Source organism: Pelophylax lessonae, assembly GCF_965119305.1.
Source record: "Pelophylax lessonae genome assembly, chromosome: 6".
Classification (NCBI taxonomy): domain Eukaryota; kingdom Metazoa; phylum Chordata; class Amphibia; order Anura; family Ranidae; genus Pelophylax; species Pelophylax lessonae.
Genome location: NC_138773.1, coordinates 36,230,289 through 36,257,698, shown reverse-complemented (window position 1 = coordinate 36,257,698; position 27,410 = coordinate 36,230,289). Strand labels below are relative to the sequence as shown.

General features: G+C 39.6%; 1 protein-coding gene across 1 annotated transcript; it reads left to right on the top strand.

Moving 5' to 3' along the window:
• Positions 1-5,185: 5,185 nt before the first annotated feature.
• Positions 5,186-27,173, top strand: LOC309558530 (uncharacterized protein; the record flags this gene model as incomplete). The annotated part of the gene is made up of 8 exons (XM_082261610.1): positions 5,186-5,279; positions 7,888-7,921; positions 10,495-10,556; positions 13,895-13,958; positions 15,984-16,039; positions 21,703-21,741; positions 25,665-25,758; positions 27,170-27,173. The coding sequence occupies 8 exons, from the start codon at positions 5,186-5,188 to the stop codon at positions 27,171-27,173; spliced, it is 447 nt and encodes a 148-aa protein (XP_082117736.1).
• Positions 27,174-27,410: the final 237 nt, after the last annotated feature.

The following is a 27,410-nucleotide window of genomic DNA, read 5'->3' as shown; positions in this document are numbered from 1 at the left end:
ATAGAGGAAGGAGTCTTCTAATAGTGCAGAGAATTTCTAGAAAGGAGAATTATATAGGAAAAGGAGCTGTGTCCTCCAGCAGAGAAAAGTATTCCAGAGGAGGAGAGGAAAGTTAGTTAGATGAAGGAGTAGAGTCCTCCAGCAGAACACCGATGAAGGTGAAGTGATGAGCCCCCGAAATGTGTTGGCTTCTTCTTGTGTCTTGTACAAAATAAAAATTTCCTGGACCTACACAATTTCTGTAGCACGCTTTTTCTCTCTACATTTCTCTGACCACTCTAGAGTTCACCAAGGATACCCCGGCTGCCTCTAAGACTCAGATCTAAGGTGTTACTCTTCCTACTTAGGGTCTAGGTCTGCATTGACAGACCTACTGTCGAAATCAACATAATGACAAGTACAGATATTACTTTCCACGAGCATAGGCAGGGACAATTTTTTAGCACGGGATTGCTGGGAAAAAATAGGAACTGCTGGGATAAAATGGGGATTGGGGCACACAGACTTGATTGGCAGTCACGTGTAGGGCATTGTAGGGCATTCATGAGTAACGGAGACTGAGAGATGACTTTGAAGACACTTACATCTGGTGCAGGTTGTGTCTCTTCATGTTCCTGTGTGATCCTATCTGCATGCAGTGACTCCTCGGAGGAAGCCGTTATCTCCACATCAACACTACAAACAACAACCTGCTGTGGTTCAGCTCAACACACTTCAGTTCAACCGTTCACTGCCTGTTCTAACAAATGTTAGGCTTCATGTATGCTAGCAGCTCCTAAACTTGTGTTTATGTACACAAGGCTTTTACAAGAGTTTATGAGGGGAGCTTCAACCTCCCTCAACCTCCTTCTCTTGATCCTGGAAGAATTGCGTTCAGAATAGGAACGTTTTGACTGCCAGCAACGGGAAAATGTGACAGCTACAACTATTGCTGATAACAGTTTAGTTCAGTGCCACTGATGACAGAATAGTAAAAAATTTAAAAAAAAATGTTAAAAGAGAGAAAGAATGTAAAAAAAAAATAAAATAAATATATATATATATATATATATATATATATATATTTTTTTTTTTAATTTATTATATTATTATGTATCTATATATACAGTATCTCACAAAAGTGAGTACACCCCTCGCATTTTTGTAAATATTTTATTATATCTTGAGTGTTATATCTTGATGTGACAACACTGAAGAAATTACACTTTGCTACAATGTAAAGTAGTGAGTGTACAGCTTGTATAACAGTGTAAATTTGCTGTCCCCTCAAAATAACTCAACACACAGCCATTAATGTCTAAACCGCTGGCAGCAAAAGTGAGTACACCTCCTAAGCGAAAATGTCCAAATTGGGCTTAATTAGCCATTTTGCCTCCCCGGTGTCATGTGACTCGTTAGTGTTACAAGGATGGGAATGGGGAGCAGGTGTGTTAAATTTGGTGTTATCGCTCTCACTCTCTCATACTGGTCACTGAAAGTTCAACATGGCACCTCATGGCAAAGAACTCTCTGAGGATCTGAAATAAAGAATTATTGCTCTACATAAAGATGGCCTAGGTTATAAGACGATTGCCAAGACCCTGAAACTGAGCTGCAGCACAGTGGCCAAGACCATACAGTGGTTGAACAGGACAGGTTCCACTCAGAACAGGCCTCGCCATGGTCGACCAAAGTGGTTGAGTGCAGGGGCTCAGCGTCAAATCCAGAGGTTGTCTTTGGGAAATAGACATATGAGTGCTGACAGCATTGCTGCTGAGATTGAAGGGGTGGGGGGTCAGCCTGTCAGTGCTCAGACCATACGCCGCACACTGCATCAAATTGGTCTGCATGGCTGTTGTCCCAGAAGGAAGCCTCTTCTAAAGATGATGCACAAGAAAGCCCGCAAACAGTTTGCTGAAGACTAAGAAAATGGATTGCTGGAACCATGTCCTGTGGTCTGATGAGACCAAGATAAACGTATTTGGTTCAGATGGTGTCAAGCCTGTGTGGTGGCAACCAGGTGAGGAGTACAAAGACAAGTGTGTCTTTCCTACAGTCAAGCATGGTGATGGGAATGTCATGGTCTGGGGCTGCATGAGTGCTGCCGGCACTGGGGAGCTACAGTTCATTGAGGCAAGCATGAATGCCAACAGATACTGTGACATACTGAAGCAGAGCATGATCCCCTCCCTTCAGAGACTGGGCCGCAGGGCAGTATTCCAACACAATAATGACCCCAAACACACCTCTAAGACGACCACTGCCTTGCTAAAGAAGCTGAGGGTAAAGGTGATGGACTGGCCAAGCATGTCTCCAGACCTAAACCCTATTGAGCATCTGTGGGGCATCCTCAAACGGAAGGCAGTGGAGCGCAAGTTCTCTAACATCCACCAGCTCTGTGATGTCATCACGGAGGAGTGGAAGAGGACTCCAGTGGCAACCTGTGAAGCTCTGGTGAACTCCATGCCCACGAGGGTTAAGGCAGTGCTGGAAAATAATGGTGGCCACAAAAAATATTGACACTTTGGCCACATTTTTGACATTTTCACTTAGGAGTGTACTTACTTTTGTTGCAAGCGGTTTAGACCTTAATGGCTGTGTGTTGAGTTATTTTGAGGGGACAGCAAATTTACACGGTTATACAAGCTGTACATTCACTACTTTACATTGTAGCAAAGTGTCATTTCTTCAGTGTTGTCACATGAAAAGATACAATAAAATATTTACAAAAATGTAAGGGGTGTACTCACTTTTGTGAGATAATATATATATATATATATATATATATATATATATATATATATATATATATATATATATATATATATACATATATTTTTTTTTTTTTTTTAATCATTCTTTCTTTCTTTTAACATTTTTTTTTTTTTTTTACCATTTTGTTTTTTAAACCGTCATCAGAATAGTCACCATAATGACATACTGTCAACAAACAGTATCCCTGATCACTGCCACACCAGTCATATAATGACGCTGTAATTCACTGGTGACAGTATATAAAAAAGGAATTGTGAAAGAAAAACAAATTCTATTTCATTTCTTCATTTACTTAAGAATTGTGACATAAAAATATAACCTCAAAAAACTTACCATGCCTTTTACTAAATACTTTGGACTGTCCAATTTCTAAAAAGGGGACATTTGGGTGGTAATTGTACTGTTCTGGCATTTTAGGGCTTCAAGAAGTAAGATAGTCTGTTAGCACATCAGGATTGATCAATTTTTATATAGATACCTTAGTTTGTGGACTCAATAATAAAATAATAAACACTGATTTGGGTTATTTTTTTTTTTTACCAAAGAAATGTAGCAGAATATATTATGGCCTAAATTTAAGAAGAAATTATAAAAACTTGTTTTTTTTTCAAAATTTTCAGCATTTTATTTATTTTTTTTCATTTTCCAATAACATTTTATTGAAAATAAAGAAGAAATTATAAAAACGTGTTTTTTTTTTCAAAATTTTCAGAATTTTATTTTATTTATTTTTTCATTTTCCAATAACATTTTATTGAAAATAAAGAAGAAATTATAAAAATGTGTTTTTTTTTTCAAAATTTTAAGCATTTTATTTTATTTTTTTTTCATTTTCCAATAACATTTTATTGAAAATAAAGAAGAAATTCTAAAAACGTGTTTTTTTTTCAAAATTTTCAGCATTTTATTTATTTATTTATTTTCATTTTCCATTAACATTTTATTGAAAATAAAGAAGAAATTATAAAAACGTGTTTTTTTTTTTCAAAATTTTCAGCATTTTATTTTATTTTTTTTCATTTTCCAATAACATTTTATTGAAAATAAAGAAGAAATTATAAAAACATGTTTTTTTTTTCAAAATTTTCAGCATTTTATTTATTTATTTATTTTCATTTTCCATTAACATTTTATTGAAAATAAAGAAGAAATTATAAAAACGTGTTTTTTTTTTTCAAAATTTTCAGCATTTTATTTTATTTTTTTTCATTTTCCAATAACATTTTATTGAAAATAAAGAAGAAATTATAAAAACATGTTTTTTTTTTTCAAAATTTTCAGCATTTTATTTATTTATTTATTTTCATTTTCCATTAACATTTTATTGAAAATAAAGAAGAAATTATAAAAACGTGTTTTTTTTTCAAAATTTTCAGAATTTTATTTTATTTATTTTTTCATTTTCCAATAACATTTTATTGAAAATAAAGAAGAAATTATAAAAATGTGTTTTTTTTTTTCAAAATTTTAAGCATTTTATTTTATTTTTTTTTCATTTTCCAATAACATTTTATTGAAAATAAAGAAGAAATTCTAAAAACGTGTTTTTTTTGCAAAATTTTCAGCATTTTATTTATTTTTTTATTTTCCAATAACATTTTATTGAAAATAAAGAAGAAATTATAAAAACGTGTTTTTTTTTTTCAAAATTTTCAGCATTTTATTTTATTTTTTTTCATTTTCCTATAACATTTTATTGAAAATAAAGAAGAAATTATAAAAACATGTTTTTTTTTTCAAAATTTTCAGCATTTTATTTATTTATTTATTTTCATTTTCCATTAACATTTTATTGAAAATAAAGAAGAAATTATAAAAACGTGTTTTTTTTTTCAAAATTTTCAGCATTTTATTTTATTTTTTTTCATTTTCCAATAACATTTTATTGCAAATAAAGAAGAAATTATAAAAACTTGTTTTTTTTTTCAAAATTTTCAGCATTTTATTTATTTTTATTTTTTCCTTTTTCCAATAACATTTTATTGAAAATAAAGGGTTATAATTGTACAAACAATACGCTTGAGAAAAATGTGCAACAGGTTAAAAATATGTCATAAATCAAGACAGTAATACAGAAATAATATAGAAACATCTTGAACAGCATAAGGACCTAATATCCACACAAGGAGTCCCATGATATTCCTGAGCGGAAAAATCATTTTGCGAGTGTTCCATTTTAGACCTCTGTATCTATCAGATTATAATTTCGTTCACATGCTTGGAACACCTCATACGAAAAGAGGAGGAGATTGATAATTATTTGGGTTTAAATATATTCAGTATTTTTTTTGTTTATATAACAAAAAATAAAAAACCCAATGGTGATTAAATACCTCCAAATGAAAGCTCTATTTCTGTGAAAAAAGAAAATGATTAAAATGTAATTTGCGTACAGTGTTCTTATTCATTCTTTTTTTTCCAGGCCCATGCCATGGACCCTATAAGTACCCTGTGGGCTTTGGCCTTGGTCCTTCCTGTTATCTTCATCACGGCTCTGTGTATCGGCTGCAGAAGGAAGATCCCAGGTATTTTTATTTTTTATTTCAGGTACTTACGGTATATAGCGCTGTCAATTTACGCAGCGCTTTACATATACATTGTACAGTCACATCAGTCCCTGCCCCCAAGGAGCTTACAATCTAAGGTCCCTAACTCACATTCATACATACATAGTAGGGCCAATTTTATACAGGATCCAATTAACCTACCAGTATGTCTTTGGAGTGTGGGAGGAAACCGGAGTACCCAGAGGAAACCCACACAGGCACAGGTAGAATTTGCAAACTCCAGGCAGGTAGTGTCGTGGTTGGGATTCAAACCAGCGACCCTCTTGCTGCTTGGTGAAAGTGCTAACCACTACTCCACTGTGCCGCCCAGGTATGAGGTTTTGTCTATACGGGTCTGTGGGGGTAAGTAATTAAGTAGCGGGTATAATGCTCCCTGGGGTGAGCAACCTTTTTAGGCACAGATTCTAGTCCAGTAGTATATTGCCAAACAGCAGCGTGTTTATTAGTGCCATAGGTGTGTAGAGTGTGCCCCCCAAAAGCTCAAACACACATGTTTTTCTCTGCAGCCTCAGCTGCACTGGACAGTGAATGAATGGGAAGTGCTCTGTTCTGTGCAGCTTCCTGTTCATTCACAAACTGAAGCATAGTAGACGCGGTTTACTATGCTTCAGTTATGAATGAACACAGTGATTGGGTGTGTTCATTTAGAAAAGGAAGGCACTGGTAAATTACATTTTTACTAGCTCCTTTCCGTGCTCTCCACCCTGAAACGTCCCCCCGCAGCAGCCAGAGGAGGGAGGAGGGAAGCCAGCAGCAGTGAGGAGTGGGGCAGCCAACAGGCAGTAGGGGAAATCTGCACTGCACATAGTGATTAAGGTGTGCCCAGGCACACCTGGCACACCCCCTGCGCATACCTGTGATTGGTGCTATTTACAGGTGCTGTATAGTGCTCCAAAATTAAACAGTTCAAAATCCAAGCCATGTTCTGGCACAAACCCACGCAAAAGGCAATCCTAACTATCAGGCTGTCCAAGCATACTTCCAGCATTGTCAGCCTCCACAAACAGTTTTTCCATTTTCACCAACCTTTTAGCTCCAAGGCTGCATTCTCACCTAGGGAGTTCCATGGGCAGGAGCGCACGTGAACAAGCTTCCCTATCCTGTTGCGCAAAACACATGCTGACAAAACGCGTCGCACAATTTTGAACGGGGCCTAGCAGAGATAATATTATATATATGTAGTGCTACCCCCGTAGGAGCCGCTGGTGAATATGGGTATCTCTCACCCTGCACAGCCAGGCACACACATTTTCCACACACTCAGAAGTCAGGAATCAGTCCTTGCAGTTTTTGTTTTTTGTATTTAATTAGGGGGATTAAACTTGGATAGGAATAGAGTTGTTATGGGATGCCCACTTGATCAACAAAGGAACCTTCAGGGGCACAAACTATATACATCCAGCATATATATATATATATATATATATATATATATATATATATATATATATATATACACACTTCTTCTCTTCTACCTCCAGCACAGACTTGCTTGTAGAACTACATCTTCCAGGACCAGCTAGCACTGACAAATTGATCCAACACAGACTCAGATCCAGATCAATTCGCTTTGCAGGCAGGGAGCGTGGGCCTCTTTGGTAGTGTAGCAGAAAAAGAGGTCTTTGGTGCTTAGCTGTCCTATTCCTGTGGCTACCGCTCCCAGTACCACCTCTTTAGGCAGTGCCAGCCCGCCTGGCTGCAGCTGCCCCTTTCACTAGCCCTCGAGGCTACTTCTCCACAGTCCTCCCATACTGACTCTGCATCCATCTCAGACTGCTTGCACCCAGTCCCTTCAGGCATGCCTCTCACTCCTCTGACTGTAACACTCTCCAACCCTATTGGCTGACTTTCTCCCTGGAGATTTGCCCTGCAGTGTCCTCCTGCTGTCCTCTCCTTGCTCCCGTGCCTCCTGGTCAGGATCCCTCCATGTGTCATGAGAAGGGGTCCCTCCCGCACCCGAGCCCAGTCCTGAGTTCACCCCCCTCCCTCCCAGACTAGAGGTTTACTGTTAAAGGCCTCCGACAGCCGAACACTCCATCTCCATCTCCATCTTCCACCCGAACTCCACACTCCCACAGCTGGGCTGAACCTGAGTTTTTGACGGCCTGCCCCCTGCCCCCTGCCAACCCATCTGTTGGAGATTGGTCAGGGCCCTCAGAATACTCCAGACAGCTCCTCCTAGACCCCTTTCAGCTTCTTCTGGAATCTTCTCCAAGTTTCCAGCAAGCAGGGGGAGTCGCCAGAGATGCTGCTGCTGAGTCATCCAGCCTCCCTGAGTCACTCAACCCTGACCCAGAAAAAACACATGGGCTTGGCTGCCAGCAAGGGGGCAATTTATCTACGCTAACACAAAAATCCCAAAACTCTAGCACTATAGCAATGCTAGGGATGATATACACACACACACACACACACACACACACACACACACACATACATATATATATATATAAACACTGTATAAAAATGTTCTTATAATATTGATGTGGGGGAGGGGAGGTAACAGGGATGGCAAACAAGCAGCTCAATCATCAACTTTAATTTACTAACTTTCTCTCTCTTTCAGTTCATATAACAGAGACCGGTTACTACGATGACAAGTAAGTTTACCTAATCACTGGTGTTCACAATACGCAAGATTTGTATCTCAACAACTGTGATCACAGGACAACAGCAAGAGTATACTGACAAGTGACTCTAAGGAACTGATTTATGAAAAAAAATGCATAACCATTTGCCCAGTAAAAGAGGATGCACATTCCTTTCTTGCGTATAAAAGAAAAAAAATATTGAACAGGCAATATCCTGTGCTGTTCCAGTGTGAATAATTGATTTAAAATGAAAATACCATATTTGGCCACTAGATGGAGACAAGTAGACCTAGAGACAAATAGACCTAGCCCCATCTAGTGGTCAAATGTGGTATTCTCCTCCTGCCTGTTAGATGCAGGGTTGCCCCTATAATGCTTGACATTTTTGTTAAAACCACAGAGTTTAATGCTTAAGTTGATAGGAGCATTTTACCTCAAGGGGGATGGATTGTTTTATTTTCCCGGGTGAATTCTCCCTTGACTTCATCTGGAGGATCTACAATATTTTTCTTTGTTTATGTGGTCACTGCCCCTGTAGGACATTTTTACGCACATTACTGCTAAATATCATCAGTGGATCACTTTTTCCAACTAGTGCACATCTTAAGTTGGGCAGCGGCCCCTTTTAAAGTGGTGCAATACTGTTTTTGACCACTAGAAGGGTATATTCCCCCCTCTTTCCACAATATTCTGCATATTTATAGGGGCAAAAGCATTAGATCGGCCTTTCCTAATTACTCTAGATGAGTCTTTAAAATATCTTTTGGGTCTCAGGGAACCCCTATCAAAACGAATCCATCAGTGGTCATTGTAAAAAATATCTCATATATTGCCAGTAAGGAGAAAGCATGCAAACCTTACAGTGGTGGTTCCATGGAACTCTGATTGAGAATGACACTAGATCTTCTTTTGAGGTCGTTATTTTGTTCCCGTAGTGGAGATTTTAGCTCTCCCGCTTTCCCAAAAACACAAAAGGAAGTGAGAGAAAATATCCTCTTACAAATTTGCAGCCTTCTTCTTCTGGAGGTTTCATTCAGTTTATTTGTACTGTGGCATAAATTATCCTTGATCTGTACATCTGCTGTGCCCATTATGAGGGTTTCCCAACATCCCTGTGCTGAGTTCCCGGGTCTGTACACCTGCTGTGCCTATTATGAGGGGTTCCCACCATCCCTGTGCTGAGTTCCCGGGTTTGTACACCTTCTGTGCCCATAAAGAGGGTTTTCCCCATCCCTGTGCTGAGTTTCCAGGTTTGTACACCTGCTGTGCCCATTATAAGGGGTACCACCATCCCTGTGCTGAGTTCCCAGGTTTGTACACCTGCTGTGCCCATTATAAGGGGTACCATTATCCCTGTGCTTAGTTCCCAGGTCTGTACACCTGCTGTGCTTATTATGAGAGTTTCCACCAACTCTGTGCTAGGTTCCCAGGTCTGTACACTTGCTGTGCCCATTATTAGGGGTTCCTACCATCCCTCTGGTACCTAGTCCTAGGTTTGAACACCTGTTGTGCCCATTTTGAGGGTTTCCACCATTCCTGTGCTGAGTTCCTGGGTCTGTACACCCGCTGTGCCCATTATGAGGGGTTCCCACCATCCCTGTGCTGAGTTCCTGGGTCTGTACACCTGCTGTGCCCATTATGAGGGGTTCCCACCAATCCCTGTGCTGGGTTCCTAGGTTTGAACACCTGTTGTGCCCATTTTGAGGGTTTCCAACATCCTTGTGCTGAGTTCCTGGGTCTGTACACCTGCTGTGCCCATTATGAGGGGTTCCCACCATCCCTGGGCTGGGTTCCTAGGTTTAAACAACCGTTGTGCCCATGAGGGTTTCCATCATCCCTGTGCTGAGTTTCTTGGTCTATACACCTTCTGTGCCCATTAGGAGTGGTTCCCACCATACCTGCTGGGTTCTTACTTATTTGATATTATGAGGAATGTAACAGGGGAAGCCAAACACACAAAGAATGGGAGAAACACCTCAAACTCTCGAACAGACAGGAATTTCAGCAGAGCCAGCGTCGGCCTACCATACCATTAGATGGTATAAGTGTGTGTTTGAAACATTTTATCTTTCCAAGCAAATCAAGAAAGTTTGTAAATTTTCGCTTTCTGTTGCTGTAGTTGGAGAGCCAACATGGGATAAAACCTGACACAAACCTCGGCCATACCAGCCGAACATATGATAAAAAAATGCAAAAAGCAAAGATGACATTCAGTGATCTGTTATCAATAGTCTAGTAACATTAGCAGCTAAAGTTATATGCTAGGCTCACATTTTTTAGTCGAAATCAAGATTGGCCCCACCCCCTCTCTCCTTGTTGGTCTGAATTTACTCATCACATTTGAAGTACCAATAGCGAGGCTCGGGAGGCGGAGTGAACATCTACCTTCACAGGGAAAGCTGAGATCGGCATGTAACTTCAGCTGCCTATATATTTCTATCTGCTGATGGTTTTGAAGTGCAGTTTTCACTGTAGGTAACCTCTGCAAGTGTACTTTCTTCAAAATATGCTCAGTTTAAGTTGCCCTGGCTTACAAAAGGGTCAGGCCTTTTTATTTATATTCACTTATCTTTCTTTTCTAGAGTCCAGTATCACCCCCCCTCATCAAGTTTTATAGTCATGAAAGGACCTTCGGGGAACATAAGTATGTATCCAATGTTTATTTATGGCTTCACTGACTTCACTGCCATACTGTATGTCAAGGGTGAAGTGTGGGGGAGAGTTTAAGTGATAAGATATACTGTATATTAAGGGTTAAGTGTTGGGGGTATTAAGTGATATTACATACCTTATGCTTAAGGGTTAAGTGTCGGGGGGAAGGATAAGTGATAAGACATACTGTATATTAAAGATTAAGTGTTAGGGGAGGTTAAGTAATAAGATATACTGTATATTAAGGGTTAAGTGTGGGGGGGGGGGAGGTTTTGTGATAAAATATACTGTATATTAAGGATTAGGTGTTGGGATGAGGTTAAGTCATAGTACATACTTTATGTTAAAGGCTAGGTGTCGAGGGGAGGTTAAGTGATAAGGCACACTGCATATTATGAGTTAAGTGTTGGGGGACATTAAGTGCTAAGGCATACTGTATATTAGGTTTACGTGTTGGGGGAAGTTAAGTGATAGGACATATGGTATATTAGGGGTTAAGTGTTGGGGGGAGGTTAAGTGATAAGACATATGATAAATTAAGGGTTAGGTTTTGGGGGAGGTTAAGTGCTAAGGCATACTGTATATTAAGGGTTAAGTGTTAGGGAAGGTTAATTGATAAGACATACTGTATATTAAGGGTTAAGTGTTGGGGGAGGTTAAGTGATTAGATATACCATATATGAAGGTTAAGTGTTGGGGGAGGTTACGTGATAAGGTATTCTGTATATTAAGGGTTAAGTGTTGGGGGAGGATACGTGATAAGGTATTCTGTATATTAAGGGTTAAGTGTTGGGGGAGGTTACGTGATAAGGTATTCTGTATATTAAGGGTTAAGTGTTGGGGGAGGTTAAGTGATTAGCTATACGATATATTAAGGGTTAAGTGTTAGGGAAGGTTAATTGATAAGACATACTGTATATTAAGGGTTAAGTGTTGGGGGAGGTTAAGTGATTAGATATACCATATATGAAGGGTTAAGTGTTGGGGGAGGTTAAGTGATTAGATATACTGTATGATAGGGGTTAAGTGTTGGGGGAGATTACACGATAAGGGATTACTTTAGGGATTGAGTTTCAAGTTTAGGGAAAAAGTTAAGTATTAGGGTCAGAAATAATTCTTAGGGTTCAATGCTAAAAGGGGTTCAGAGTTAAAGTTTAATTTTAGAGTGAAGGAGACCCTGTAACCAACTTTACAAATCCGAGGCACAATATCTGAAATCCTTTCTTGCAGTGTTTTTCCTTTGCAATAATATTTTTTTATTTACAGTATTCACCTGCAATGGGACAATAAACTAGCTAGAAAACGGTTGCTTATACCAATGAGTATCATTGGTATAAGCAATCATAATGTGTAAAAAAAAAAAAAAATTCCTGATCACTTACTAAGAGTAGTACAGTTTTACTATGGTAACATTATATTGTTCTGGTCAAAGTGTGTTAGAAAAAAAATCATTAAAAAAAAAAAAAAAAAAAAAAAAAACTAATGTAATTGTTTATTTTGTTTTATATGCTGTCACTAGTCAGGGTCTATTATCACCTCCACACCAGTTATATGATAACACTTTACTGCACTGGTGGCAGTATGTAAAAAAAATAAAAGAAAATAAAAATTATTTTTTTTTATTACATTTTCTTTTCTTTTTCTAACACACTTTTTTTTTAATTTATAATTTTTCCAAATAATTGTTACATAAAATGAAAACTTCAAAAAAGTTGCCATGCCTCTTACTAAATACCTTGGACTGTCCACTCTCCAAAAAAGGGGTCATTTTGGGGGGTATTCGTACCATCCTGGTATTTTCAGGCCTCAAAAAATGAGCTGTCAAGATTGACCGATTTTAAGATATATTTACCATAGTTTGAGTAACTTTCCTACAGACTAAATAATAAACACGGATTTATTTTCACCAAAGAAATGTAGCAGAATACATTCTTACTTAAATTTATGAAGAAAGATATTTTATTTGCAAAATTTTATAACGGAAAATTATATATATATATATATATATATATATATATATATATATATAAAATGTTTTTTTTTCTTTTAATGTTCTATCTTTTTTTGTTTATTTAGCAAAAAAAAAAAAACCCAGTGGTGATTAACCGCTTGCTGACTGCTCACAGTAGATTTACTGCGGCAGTCAGCCCCTCACAGGCAGAGTGACGTAGGTCTACGTCGCTCGCCTGTGAGGCTCTGGGGAGCGAGCGCGCGCCCGCGGAGGCGCGCTCCCGCTCCCGCGTGGTCACGGACCCCCCCGCGCGTGTGACCAGCGGACCCGATGTCCGCCGGTCACTCGGCGATCGGCGGGGGAGAGGGAGAAAGTCAGGCAGCTTGTGTAAACAAGCCACCTGTCATTCTCCTCGCTGTAAAGACACTGATCACACGGATCTACTATGTAGATCCGTTGATCAGTGTCCTTACAGCTCAAGCCACAGCCAATCACAGTAGAAAGCACGCCCCTAGGGACACACACAGCCCCTCCCTCTCAAATAAAGTTAACCCCTTCACTACCAGTGTATTTTTACAGTAACAGTGCATATGTATAGCACTGATTACTGTAGAAATGTCACTGGTAACCCCAAAAGTGTCAAAAATGTCAGTCAAGGGTCCGATCTGTCCGCCCCAATGTCGCAGTACCGCAAAAAAAATCGCAGATCGCCGCCATTACACGTTTAAAAAAAAAAACACCAAAAATGACAGAAATCTTTCCCTTAGTTAGTAAACGCAATAACTTTTGCGCAAACCAATCAAAATACGCTTTTTGCGATTTTTTTTACCAAACATAGGTAGCATAAAACAAATTGAAAATTTTAAAAAATTTTGATTTTTACATTTTTTTTTTGGGGAATTTCATATAAAAAAATGTGAAAAATATTGTTATTTTTGCAAAATGTACGCTCTTTTTTTGTTTATAGCGCAAAAAAGTAAAAATCGCACGGGTGATCAAATACCACCAAAAGAAAGCTCTGTTTGTGGGAAAAAAAGGACGCCAAATTCGTTTAGATACAGCGTCGCACGACCGCGCAATTGTCTGTTAAAGTCACGCAGTGCCGAATCGCAAAATACCCCCTGGTCGTTTAGCAGGAAAATCCTCCGGGCTTAAGTGGTTAAATATCAACAAAAAAAGGTGAAAAAAATTATAAAAATTGTCCTATGGGTACAGTGCTGTGCAATTGTCCATTCAATGTGCGACAGCGCTGAAATCTGAAAATTGGCCTGGGCAGGATCGGGTGGAAGTGCCCGGTATTGAAGTGATTAATATTATCATTTTATTAAATAAATGAATGACAGTTCCACTTTTTTCTAACTTGCTTTCATCTTTTACAGTTTTGCCTCGAACGTCAACCTCCCACACCATCATGTCTACCCAGGAAATGTCCCTCACCGTCCCGTATGTAACGCTATTTAATTGTATTGAGATGCACTTTTGCAGCTTTTTTTTTAAAACGACTGCCGTGTTATGCTTTGCAGCTATTTTAGATAAAAACAGCATTAAATATAGCTCTATGTTCCATTTATGTAAGATTGATGATAAAATGCTAATCCTATATGTGTTTTTATTTAATACAAATGTTTTTTTTGCATATCTATTTGTCCAGCAAAACTGCTGGTACATTCGTTTGGTGCGAATGGAGCAAAATTGAATGTTCTTAGGTTATTTCCTTTACTGATCGAAGGTTACACTTTGACAAAAATTTTAGTGGATGGAACAATACAGCATTACAGCCACTAGATGGAGCTTAGGATCACCGAAAATAAATACTTATTCCCAATGATTGTCAGCTCCATCTAGTGCCCATAATGTGTCATTTTTCTGAGCCACTCTATTGTTTAATGAATGAGTAACATTTGACCTGTAGCAGAAAGCCTGATAACATTCGATTTTGCCCCATTTGCACTAAACAAATGTAGTACCGGTTTTACTGGATGGATAGCTATAAATTTTTTATTTTTTTTAACCACTTTAGCCCCGGAGGATTTGGCTGCTCAGTGACCAGGCCCTATTTTGCAATTCGGCACTGCGTGACTTTAACGGACAATTGCGCGGTTGTGTTTCGCTGTACCCAAACGAAACTAATATCCTTTTTTTCCCACAAATAAAGCTTTCTTTTGGTGGTATTTGATCACCTGTGCGATTTTTATTTTATGCGCTATAAACAAAAAAATAGCGACAATTCTGAAAAAATAACAATATTTTTCACATTCTTATATATGAAATTCTCAAAAAAAAAATGTAAAAATCAAAAACATTTTTTTATTTTTAACCACTTAAGCCCCGGAGGATTTGGCTGCTCAATGACCAGACCCTATTTTGCAATTCGGCACTGCGTGACTTTAACGGACAATTGCGCGGTCGTGCGACGCTGTACCTGAACAAAATTGACGTCTTTTTTTCCCCACAAACAGAGCTTTCTTTTGGTGGTATTTGATCACCTGTGCGATTTTTATTTTATGCACTATAAACAAAAAAAGAGCGACAATTTTGAAAAAATAACAATATTTTTCACATTCTTTTATATGAAATTCTAAAAAAAAAAAATGTATTTTAAATTTTTTAACATTGCCAATTTGTTTTCTGCTACATATTTTTGGTAAAAAAAAAAAAATCGCAATAAGTGTATTTGGATTGGCTTGCGCAAACGTTATTGTGTCTACTAACTACGGGAAAGATTTATGTCATTTTTATTGTTTTGTTTTTTACTAGTAATGGCAGTGATCTACGATTTTATGCAGGACTGCGACATTGCGGCGGACAGATCGGACCCCTAACTGACATTTTTGACACTTTTGGGGGTACCAGTGACATTACTACAGTAATCAGTGCTAAAAATATGCACTGTTACAGTAAAAATGACACTGGCAGGGAAGGGGTTAACAGTATAGGTGATCAAGGGGTTAAATGTGTCCCTAGGGGTGTGATTCTAACTGTAGAGGGGCGTGGCTTGTGAGATGAACACAGAGACATGTGATCCTATATAGCAGTATTACATAGCCTCTGTGATCACTTCAGGGAGAAGGACGGGTGGCTGTGTTTACATCAGCCGTCTATCCTTCTCTGTCAGCTGCGGGAGATTGCGAGTGGCCGGCGGCCATCGGAGCCGCCTGTCACACGCACTGGCTCCCCGTCTGACGAGCGGGGGCGGGAGCGCGCTGCCGGCGATTAGCACCATAATTCCTTAATTCATTCTGATGTGTGCAATGTATCACAATTACACACAACAATAATATCAAGTGATATTGCTGACATCTATTTCTAGTGCTATTTAATTTTTGATGTTTTAACTGTGTGTTTATATTTTATATACAGTATTTTTAATATTGGTTTATTTACAGGTTTGCCAATTAGTTGTTAGATCTTCTTTAGAGCAGAAATTAAAGGGAATGGTAATAAAAAGTTTATATTTTTTGCCTACAGGAGGTCTCCCATTCCCCCCGACAGCCGCAGGAGTTCAGTGGGGAGAGATGTTAAAGGTGTGTATGAGAGCAGAACATATATTTTATCTATTTATATACCTAGTGTCTCTGCACCAGAGGAGCTTACACTCCAATACCCCCCTCCCCTGCACTCACACGCTATTATTATGCATCCATATAGCTCTTACATATGTCCTAGTGCTGTAGAGAGAACACTGAGCCTTTCAGAACAGTCCATGCACCAGAAGAACTTACACTCTAATGTCACTTCACAGTCACACACTATTATTATTATACGTTTATATAGCTCTGACATATACCGCAGTGCTGTACAGAGAACACTGAGCCAGTCACATCAGCCTCTGTACCAGAGGAGCTTACACTCCAATACCCCCCCCCCCCCCCCCCACACACACACACACACAAACAAAGAGACACACTGTTATTACTATACATTTATATAGCTCTGACATATACCACATTACTGTACAGAGAACAATGAGCCAGTCACATCAGTCTCTGTGCCATAGGAGCTTACACTCCATCTCTCCCCCTCCCCCCCCCCCCCACATACACAGTCATACACTATTATTATTATTATACATTTATATAGCTCTGACATGTACCGCAGTGCTGTACAGAGGACACTGAGCCAGTCACATCAGTCTCTGTACCATAGGAGCTTACACTCTATCCTCCCCCCACACACACACAGTCACACACTATTATTAATATACATTTATATATCTCTGACATATACTGCAGTACTGTACAGAGAACACTGAGACAGTCACATCAGCCTCTGTACCAGAGGAGCTTACACTTTAATGTCCCCTCCCCCACAGTCACATCAGTCTCTGTACCATAGGAGCTTACACTCCAATACCCCCCCCCCCCCCACACACACACACACACACACACAGTCACATCAGTCTCTGTACCATAGGAGCTTACACTCCAATACCCCCCCCCCACCCACCCAAACACACACACACACACACACACACACACACAAACAAAGAGACACACTATTATTACTATACATTTATATAGCTCTGACATATACCACATTACTGTACAGAGAACACTGAGCCAGTCACATCAGTCTCTGTGCCATAGGAGCTTACACTCCATCTCTCCCCCCTCCCCCCCCCCCACATACACAGTCATACACTATTATTATTATTATACAATTATATAGATCTGACATGTACCGCAGTGCTGTACAGAGGACACTAAGCCAGTCACATCAGTCTCTGCACCATAGGAGCTTACACTCTATCCCCCTCCCCCCCACATACACAGTCACACACTATTATTATTATTATTATTATACATGTATATAGCTCTGACATATACCGCAGTGCTGTACAGAGGACACTGAGCCAGTCACATCAGTCTCTGTACCAGAGGAGCTTACACTCTATTCCCCCCGACCCCCCCACATACACAGTCACACACTATTATTATAATACATGCATATACTGTAGCTCTGACATATAGACATATACCACAGCACTGTACAAAGATCACTGACCCATTCACCAGAACCAGAAAAACTTACACTCAAATGCACCCCCCCCCCCCCACAGTCCAACACCTTTATTATAAGCATACATTTATATAGCTCTGACATATACCGCAGTGCTGTACAGGGTGCACTGAGCCAGTCACATCAGTCTCTGCAGCAGAGGAGCTTACACTTTACCCCCGTCCCCGTCCCCGTCCCCTACAGTCACAGTCTATTATTGGTAAGAGTTATAATAATAGACTGGGGGGGGGGGGGGTTATTGGAGTGTAAGCTCCTCTGGTGCAGAGACTGATGTGACTGGCACGGGTTTTTGTACATATGTAAATGTTTTTTTATTAGTAAGCTGTATGTTTTTTATGTTTTTTTAATAAACAAAATTGACACTCTTTTTGGTGCTGCGACCCCCCCCCCCCCTACTGGGGAGACTTACCCTCGTTGTAAAATGTATACCTCACCTTAAAAATTGCTTTAAAGTTTCTGTTCCAGTTTTGGATAAAATAGGGAGGGATCTGTACCCTTGGCAGATTTTTGCTGCCTGTGTCCCCGTATGAAAATTTACACTTCTCTTTTTTGACCACAGCCTTAAAATGACTGTAAAGTCTCGTTTTTTTTGTGTGTTGTACTTCTCTCCTCTGTGCAGTTGGTTTTGCACAGAGCAGCCCAGATCCTCCTCTTCTCGGGGTCCCTCGTCACTGCTCCTGTCTCCTCCCTCCTATCGAGTGCCCCCACAGCAGGCAGCTTGCTATGGGGGCACCCGAGCCGAGCTGCAGCTCCATGTGTCCATTCAGACACGGAGCTGCCATTAGGCCCCACCCCCCTCTCTCCTGAATGGCTCACTGACTTTGATTGACAGCCGCGGGAGCCAATGCAACCAGTCGCGCATTGCATGCAAACACTACCAATTATCATTATCATCTATTATCTTATTGGGTCACAGTGGATTGGATGTGGGCTGTTTGTTGGCACGGTTCATCTCTGTGCATGATCTACCAATCCCTATCCAATGTCAAGTTTCAGTGATTTTTAATTTATTTATGTATTTCTTATTCACGCATATAGAGTTTGTATGCAATACGCGGCTAGTTGGATTCGATTTTCACTATTTGATATTAAAGTATTAGGGGATGTTGGGGCAGCTGCTACACACAGAAGGCTTTTTATCTTAATGCATTAACCTTCTGACTTTACAACCACTTTAAAGTAATAGGAAATCAAAATGTTACAGTTGTCACCGGAACAGGAATAGAGGGGAAATCTTCCAATGGGGACACCTGTTCCAGGGCCAAATATCTAAGAGGGGGTTAGCCTTCACTTTAGAGAGATTTCTCCTCACTTCCTGTTGTCTAGGACAAGAAGGTGTGGTAAATCTCCTTTGCCGGAGAAGGTTTCTAACCATCCTTACGCTACCATAAAAAGGTTTGGGTTTAGATATATATTAAGGAATTCATTTATTTTCAAAAAATGACGTATCTGTTTATTCATGGAAACTGAACGTAAACATGTTCTGTGCAAATGGGCCAAAATCAAATGTTCTCAAGCTAAATTCTACACAGCTCGAATGTCAATCTTTAACCACTTAAGCCCCGGAAGATTTTACCCCCTTCCTGACCAGGGCCTATTTTGTGATTCGGCACTGCGTGACTTTAATGGACAATTGTGCGGTCGTGCGACGCTGTACCTAAACAAATTTGGCGTCCTTTTTTTCCCACAAACAGAGCTTTCTTTTGGTGGTATTTGATCACCTGTGTGATTTTTTAATCATGCGCTATAAACAAAAGGAGAGCGACAATATTGCAAAAATAACAATATTTTTCACGTTTTTTTATATGAAATTCCTAAAAAAAAAAAATGTAAAAATCAAAAATTTTTAACATTTTTGGCCAATTTGTTTTCTGCTACATATGTTTGGTAAAAAAAACGCAAAAAGCGTATTTTGATTGGTTTGCGCAAAAGTTATTGCGTTTACTAACTAGGGGAAATATTTTTGTCATTTTTGTTGTTTTTTTTTTTTAACGCGTAATGGCGGCGATATGTGATTTTTTTTTTGCGGGACTGCGACATTGCGGCGGACAGATCGGACCCTTGACTGACATTTTTGACACTTTTGGGGTTACCAGTGACATTTCTACAGTAATCAGTGCTATACATATGCACTGTTACTGTAAAAATACACTGGTAGTGAAGGGGTTAACTTTATTTGGGAGGGAGGGGCTGTGTGTGTCCCTAGGGGCGTGCTTTCTACTGTGATTGGCTGTGGCTTCAGCTGTAAGGACACTGATCAACGGATCTACATAGTAGATCCATGTGATCAGTGTCTTTGCAGCGAGGAGAATGACAGGCAGCTTGTTTACACAAGCTGCCTGACTTTCTCCCTCTCCCCCGCCGATCGCCGAGTGGCCGGCGGACATCGGGTCCGCTGGTCACACGCGCGGGGGGGTCCGTGACCACGCGGGAGCGGGAGCGCGCCTCCGGGGGCGCGCGCTCGCTCCCTAGACCCTCACAAGCAAGCAACTTAGCCCTACGTTAGTTTGCCTGTGAGGGGCTGACCGCCGACGTAGATAGTCGTGCGGCGGTCGGCAAGTGGTTAAGGAATTAATTTAGATATATAAGGAATGTTAAGGAATTAATTTATTTTCAAAAAATGACGTATCTGTTTATTCATGGAAACTGAACATAAACTTGTTCTGTGCAAATGGGCCAAAATCAAATGTTCTCAAGCTAAATTCTACACAGCTCGAATGTTAATCTTTAACCACTTAAGCCCCGGAAGATTTTACCCCCTTCCTGACCAGGGCCTATTTTGTGATTAATGGACAATTGCGCAGTCGTGCGACGCTGTACCTAAATTAATTTGACGTCCTTTTTTTCCCACAAACAGAGCTTTCTTTTGGTGGTATTTGATCACCTGTGCGATTTTTTGATCATGCGCTATAAACAAAAGGAGAGCGACAATATTGCAAAAATAACAATATTTTTCACGATTTTTTTTTTGCGGGACTGCGACATTGCGGCGGACAGATCGGACCCTTGACTGACATTTTTGACACTTTTGGGGTTACCAGTGACATTACTGCAGTAATCAGTGCTATACATAATCACTATTACTGTAAAAATGACACTGGCAGTGAAGGAGATAACTTTATTGGAGAGGGAGGGGTTAAGTGTGTCCTAGGGGCGTGTTTCTAACTGTGATTGGCTGTGGCTACTAGTGTAAGAACAGAGATCAACGGTCCTACATAGTAGAACCGTATGATCACCATTCTTACACAGGGGAGAATGACAGGCGGCTTTGTTTACATTAGCCGCCTGCCTTTCTTCCGGTGTCACGGACGACCGCGAGTGCCCGGCGGAAATCGGGTCCGCCGGGCACACGCGCGGGAGGGGGGTCAGTGACCGTGCGGGAGCGCGCCTCCGGCGGCGCACGCTCACTCCCTAGAGCCTCACAGGCTAGCGACGTAGCCCTATGTCGCTTTGCCTGTGAGGGGCTGACTGCCAACGTAAATAGTGGTGCGGCGGTTGGCAAGCGGTTAAAAAAAAAAAAAAACAGTATGGAGAATAATTATTTTACATTTTAAAAAGCAGGTTTCCCCCCCCCCCTTTTTTCCCTCTATTTATTTCCAATAAAAACCAAAGAAATAAAATTATGTACCAAAATTTGTTTCCCAATTAAAGCCCTATCCGCCCTGAAAAATGATGTATAGTAAGTTGGGAAAGACATTGAAATTTAAAATAATTAGTACTATTTATGTATATTTAGGTGTAGCTATTAGGGGAATGCGGATATTATGTAATCATTGCATTGGGAAAAATGATAAAATTATTATTTTTTTTATGGTTAATTTCTAACAAAAAAAAAAAGGAAATAAAAATATTTGTTCCAAATCGACTATCAAATGCAAGTTCTATCTGTGCTGAAAAATGAGGTAGAGGTAGACTACAAAAGCTTAAATGAAAAAACAAAAAAACAATGCTCTGGGAGGATTTAGGGAGAAAAAAGCCTGAGGATTCAGGTAGTAAAATTTGTGATTTTATTTTTTTCATGAACGATGATATACTACAGTAATAAATATTTTGTGAATGGGTTTGTCAGGATGGGACTATACTACGAATATTGGGGTTGGGGCGTATTGATATTTGTGCATTCTATCCATTTCTTTGTGATTGATGATATTGTTTTCAATTGTTTCAGCATTCCCATCTGGTTTTGACACTGCACCCATCTCTCCAGGTAAGTGCCCAATCATTTCAAACTTTTTCCAAAGATTCATCCAACACATCCTATATCACTGTAATATTTTTTTTATTTTTTTTGTTCATTTACCCAGTTATTAAATAAAAAAATAAAAATAAAATAAAATCTACAAAATAGTCGTACTTGTCCAAAAAAAGTACACAAATTAAAAAAAAGTAACATTGCAGCTTACCAAGCCTTAGATGTGATGATTACATTTGTTGTGTTTTTTTTTTTTTGTTTTTTCATTTTTTGTTCCTGCCAGTAACCTACTTTCTGTCCTAGGGTGGCTACATTTACTTTATTGTATTTATGGAGGAGCACTGTTGTCAGCAGAACATCTCTGTCCATACTATAAGAGGAAGGTGTTCTGTAGTCCTCAGAGATAGCTGAGAGCAATAGCAATGTAATTGAAAAGAGTGCTGAGCAAGCCATTGGCTGATATATATATGTATATATATATATATATATATATATATATATATATATATATATATATATATATATATATGTCAACTTCCTTACTGGGCCAATTCTGATACTTCTCAAATACTGTGCATGTAAAAAAATCTAATTTTTTTTTATTTGCTAGAAAATTAGAACCCCCAAACATTATTTATATATATATATATATATATATATATATATATATATATATATGTATATATATATATATATATATATATATATATATATATATATATATATACTGTATATATATATATATATATATATATTTTTTTTTTTTCAGCAGAGGCCCTAGAGAATAAAATCATGGGTGTTTTCATTTTTTTATGTCACATGGTATCTGCACAGCGGTTTTTAAAACACAACTTTTTGGGGGAAAAAATGAACTTGATTGAATTTTAGTGCACACAAACGCAATATAAGACCCATTTTTTTGGTAGAATATAAAAGATGATGTAAATAAGAACCTAACATGTCACACTTTAAAGCTGCGTGGTATGGCGCCAAAGTACGGTTCCTAAAAGTACTTAAAACTCTGGACACTTTAAACGCCTTTACAGGTTACCAGTTTAGAGTTACAGAGGAGGCACTGAAATTATTTCTCTCTCTCTGACGTTTGCGACGATACCTCACAAGTCTGGTGTGATCACCATTTACATATGCATGGGAGGACGAGGGCGCTTTTAATCTTTTTATTATTATTTAACTATTTTTAAACTTTTTTTTTTTTTTTTTTACACTGTCTTTTCAATTTTTTTTGTATTAACTTTGTTGCTATCACAAGAGATGAACAACATCCCTTGTGACAGCATGGGCCATGAGAGGTCCTCTTTATGGAGAAAGCTGAGGTCTATTGAAGACCCCAGATCTCTCCTCTGGCCTCCAATGCAGCCAACCAGACACGGATTGGTCTGAAAGGATGCTTTCCTGGCCGTTAACAGCCAGGTAAACCAGGAGCCGAAACTAGAAGTGACTAAATCCTCATTGCTTCTAGGTTTCGGGGTCACAGAGAGGGAGGAACAACGTCAGTCCCTCTCTCTCTGTGTATTGCAGCTGTCACCACAGGTTGCATCGCTCCCGGGCTCTGCGATCGTATGGGAGAGCCTGGGAAAGGCGGTAGTGGCGGGAGGGGGGCCCCTTTCTGCTGCTTGAAGAAGGGACTTTTGCTTTACAGGGAACAAATTTTCATACCAGGACAGTGCCTGTAGCTGCAGGCATCATCCCAGTATAAGCAACTCAACCCAAAGATGTCCATGGATGTCCTATTGTCAGGAACTGGATATAGTAGCAGAGTGTCTCTCAGGTAGCCTGGAAAAGTCCTGTTTAAGGACATCTCCTAGGCTACTTTCATATACAGTCAGGTCCATAAATATTGGGACATTGACACAATTCTAATCTTTTTGGTTCTATACATCACCACAATGGATTTGAAATGAAACAAACAAGATGTGCTTTAACTGCAGACTTTTAGCTTTAATTTGAGGGTGTTTACATCCAAATCAGATGAAAGGTGTAGGAATTACAGCAGTTTGTATATGTGCCTCCAACTTTTTAAGGGACCAAAAGTAATGGGACAATTGGCTGCTCAGCTGTTCTATGGCCAGGTGTGTGTTATTCCCTCATTATCCCATTTACAAGGAGTAGATAAAAGGTCCAGAGTTAATTTCAAGTGTGCTATTTGCATTTGGAATCTGTTGCTGTCAACTCTCAATATGAGATCCAAAGAGCTGTCACTATCAGTGAAGCAAGCCATCATTAAGCTGAAAAAACAAAACAAACCCATCAGAGAGATAGCAAAAACATTAGGTGTGGCCAAATCAACTGTTTGGAACATCCTTAAAAAGAAAGAACGCACCGGTGAGCTCAGCAACACCACAAGACCCAGAAGACCACGGAAAACAACTGTGGTGGATGACCGAAGAATTCTTTCCCTGGTGAAGAAAACACCCTTCACAACAGTTGGCCAGATCAAGAACACTCTCCAGGAGGTAGGTGTATGTGTGTCAAAGTCAACAATCAAGAGAAGACTTCACCAGAGTGAATACAGAGGATTCACAACAAGATGTAAACCATTGGTGAGCCTCAAAAACAGGAAAGCCAGATTAGAGTTTACCAAACAACATCTAAAAAAGCCTTCACAGTTCTGAAACAACATCCTATGGACAGATGAGACCAAGATCAACTTGTGCCAGAGTGATGGGAAGAGAAAAGTATGGAGAAGGAAAGGAACTGCTCATGATCCAAAGCATACCACCTCATCAGTGAAGCATGGTGGTGGTAGTGTCATGGCGTGGGCATGTATGGCTGCCAATGGAACTGGTTCTTTTGTATTCATTGATGATGTGACTGCTTACAAAAGCAGCAGGATGAATTCTGAAGTGTTTCAGGCAATATTATCTGCTCATATTCAGCCAAATGCTTCAGAACCCATTGGACGGCGCTTCACAGTGCAGATGGACAATGACCCGAAGCTTACTGCGAAAGCAACCAAAGAGTTTTTTAAGGGAAAGAAGTGGAATGTTATGCAAAGGCCAAGTCAATCACCTGACCTGAATGCGATTGAGCATGCATTTCACTTGCTGAAGACAAAACTGAAGGAAAAATGCCCCAAGAACAAGCAGGAACTGAAGACAGTTGCAGTAGAGGCCTGGCAGAGCATCACCAGGGATGAAACCCAGCGTCTGGTGATGTCTATGTGTTCCAGACTTCAGGCTGTAATTGACTGCAATGGATTTGCAACCAAGTATTAAAAAGTGAAAGTTTGATTTATGATTGTTAATCTGTCCCATTACTTTTGGTGGGAGACACATATACAAACTGTTGTAATTCCTACACTGTTCACCTGATTTGGATTTAAATACCCTCAAATTAAAGCTGAAAGTCTGCAGTTAAAGCACATCTTGTTTGTATCATCAAATCTATTGTGGTGGTGTATAGAGCCAAAAAGATAAGAATTGTGTCCATGTCCCAATATTTATGTACCTGACTGTACCTTTTGATAACATTGATCCACCCCAGGTGTTTAACCTCTCCTATGCAGACCCTTTAGGCTCACCTGGACACACAGTGAGTGCTCTGCAGCCTGGGGAGCAGACAGGTCATGTCTTTTGTGTGGTTAGTGCCAGGACACGGATAGGGTTTTGTGTGTTTGAAGTTTTTGAACTGTTTCTTTTTGGAGCACAGTAAAACACCTGAAAATATCACCAGTTACTACTGGACTGGTATCTGTGCCTCAAAAGCTTGCTCACCCCAGGGAGCATTATACCTGCCAGCTTCCAGCCCACATAAGGTGGAGAATGCGGGCATGGATTGCCACTTAAGGTTCTTGCCTATATCCTTGAAAACGTGGGTGAGCCAAGAGGACCCCAAGTGGTTAGATAATCTATAAAAACAGATATACAACATCACTTCTAAAGGGTAAAAAGCTAATGTAATTGTGTATATTTTTATAGGGCTTTCACCCCCTAAAAGCCAAGAGGTTGATGATGAAGACCATGAGTATGATGACTATCCTAACTGTGACTACAAGGCTACTCCACCCTATATGTAAGAAAAAGCTACATAGAGTTTGTTTTCATAGAAAACTATCACTGTCCTGTCCTACTGGAAATGATCAGTTGCCTGGCTGTCTTGCTGATCCAATGCCCCCAGTGCTTTCCAAATCACCTTCTGAGTCCGAAATATAGATCGGCATTGTTCTCCATAAGAGGGTCAAAAACTATTGGAGTATTTTCAGGAGGAAGATGCAGCAAGAGTAGCTCTATATTTGTCTCATTACAGATTTCCATTAAAGCCCAGGCTCTGTGCCCTTTGAAGGTCCCCCTTCCCCCCTTAATGCCCCCCTCCTTCCCGCAGTGTTTTGCATTTTTGTTTACTCAGCGTCATCTGATTTATTCTAGCCAGCCTTTTGACATGCTAGCTCATCTTTGGTGTTCTCCCAAAAGTGGACGGTCCTGAATAATGCAGAGATGCAGATATGATGACATTAGCAATGCTCTGTGCATCAATACATCATGAGTGCAAAGCCCTGTGCTGGGGGGGGGGGGGGGGGCAATGACACCCTGCACAAAGCCTTTCTTCAGTCTTTACGGTTGAATTACTCAGGGTGTCATTCGACCTGGAAAACCGAGGACATCCTGTGGCAAAAAAGTTATACTGCAAGGGACAGCTAAGTAATATAAGTGAGTATTGGAGTCTGAGCTCTATTTATACCTCCAGTGGGAAATTTAAAAAAAAGACAAAACGTTAGCTTTAAGTAAGGCTTTAAATAAAGAAGACATGAGCTTGGAAGGCTGAGGTACTACAAATGCGAGCATGCAAATGGGAAACACTGAGATCTATAGTTCACTGGTAGCTACAGGGGAAATGATAGTTCTCTAGCCAAATTTAGACTTGTGTAGATGCACCGTGTTTCAGGTGCATTCATGTTGCAATTGAAATAAGCTGTAGACACTTCTGAGTTCCATCTGAGTTTCTTCACAAGTGCTTCTGACCTGCATTTGACCTTATTCTGATCTTTTTCTGACTTGTAGTTGACTTTATTCTGACTTGCATTTGACCTTATTCTGTCTTGCCGTTGAATTTATTCTGGCTAGCAATTGACCTTATTCTGACTAGTAGTTGACTTTATTCTGGCTTGAAGTTGACATTGTTCTGACTTGCATTTTTGACCTTGCTCTGTCTTGCATTTGACCTTATGCTGACCTTTTTCTGACTTGCTGTTGACTTTATTCTGACTTGCATTTAACCTTATTCTGACTTGCAGTTGAATGTATTCTGGCTTGCAATTTACCTTATTCTAACTTTAGTAGTAGTTGACTTTATTATGGCTTTAAGTTGGCATTGTTTTAACTTGCATTTGACCTTATTCTGTTTTGCATTTGACCTTATACTGACCTTGTTCTGACTTGCTGTTGGCTATATTCTGACTTGTATTTGACCTTATTCTGACTTGCAGTTGAATGTATTCTGGCTTGCAATTGACCTTACTCTGACTACAGTAGTAGTTGACTTTATTATGGCTTTAAGTTGACATTGTTTTAACGTGCATTTGACCTTATTCTGTTTTGCATTTGACCTTATTGTGACCTTGTTCTGACTTGCAGTTGACTTTATTCTGACTTGCTGTCGACTTTATTCTGACTTGCAGTTGTCTTTATTCTGATCTTTTTCTGACTTGTAGTTGACTTTATTCTGAC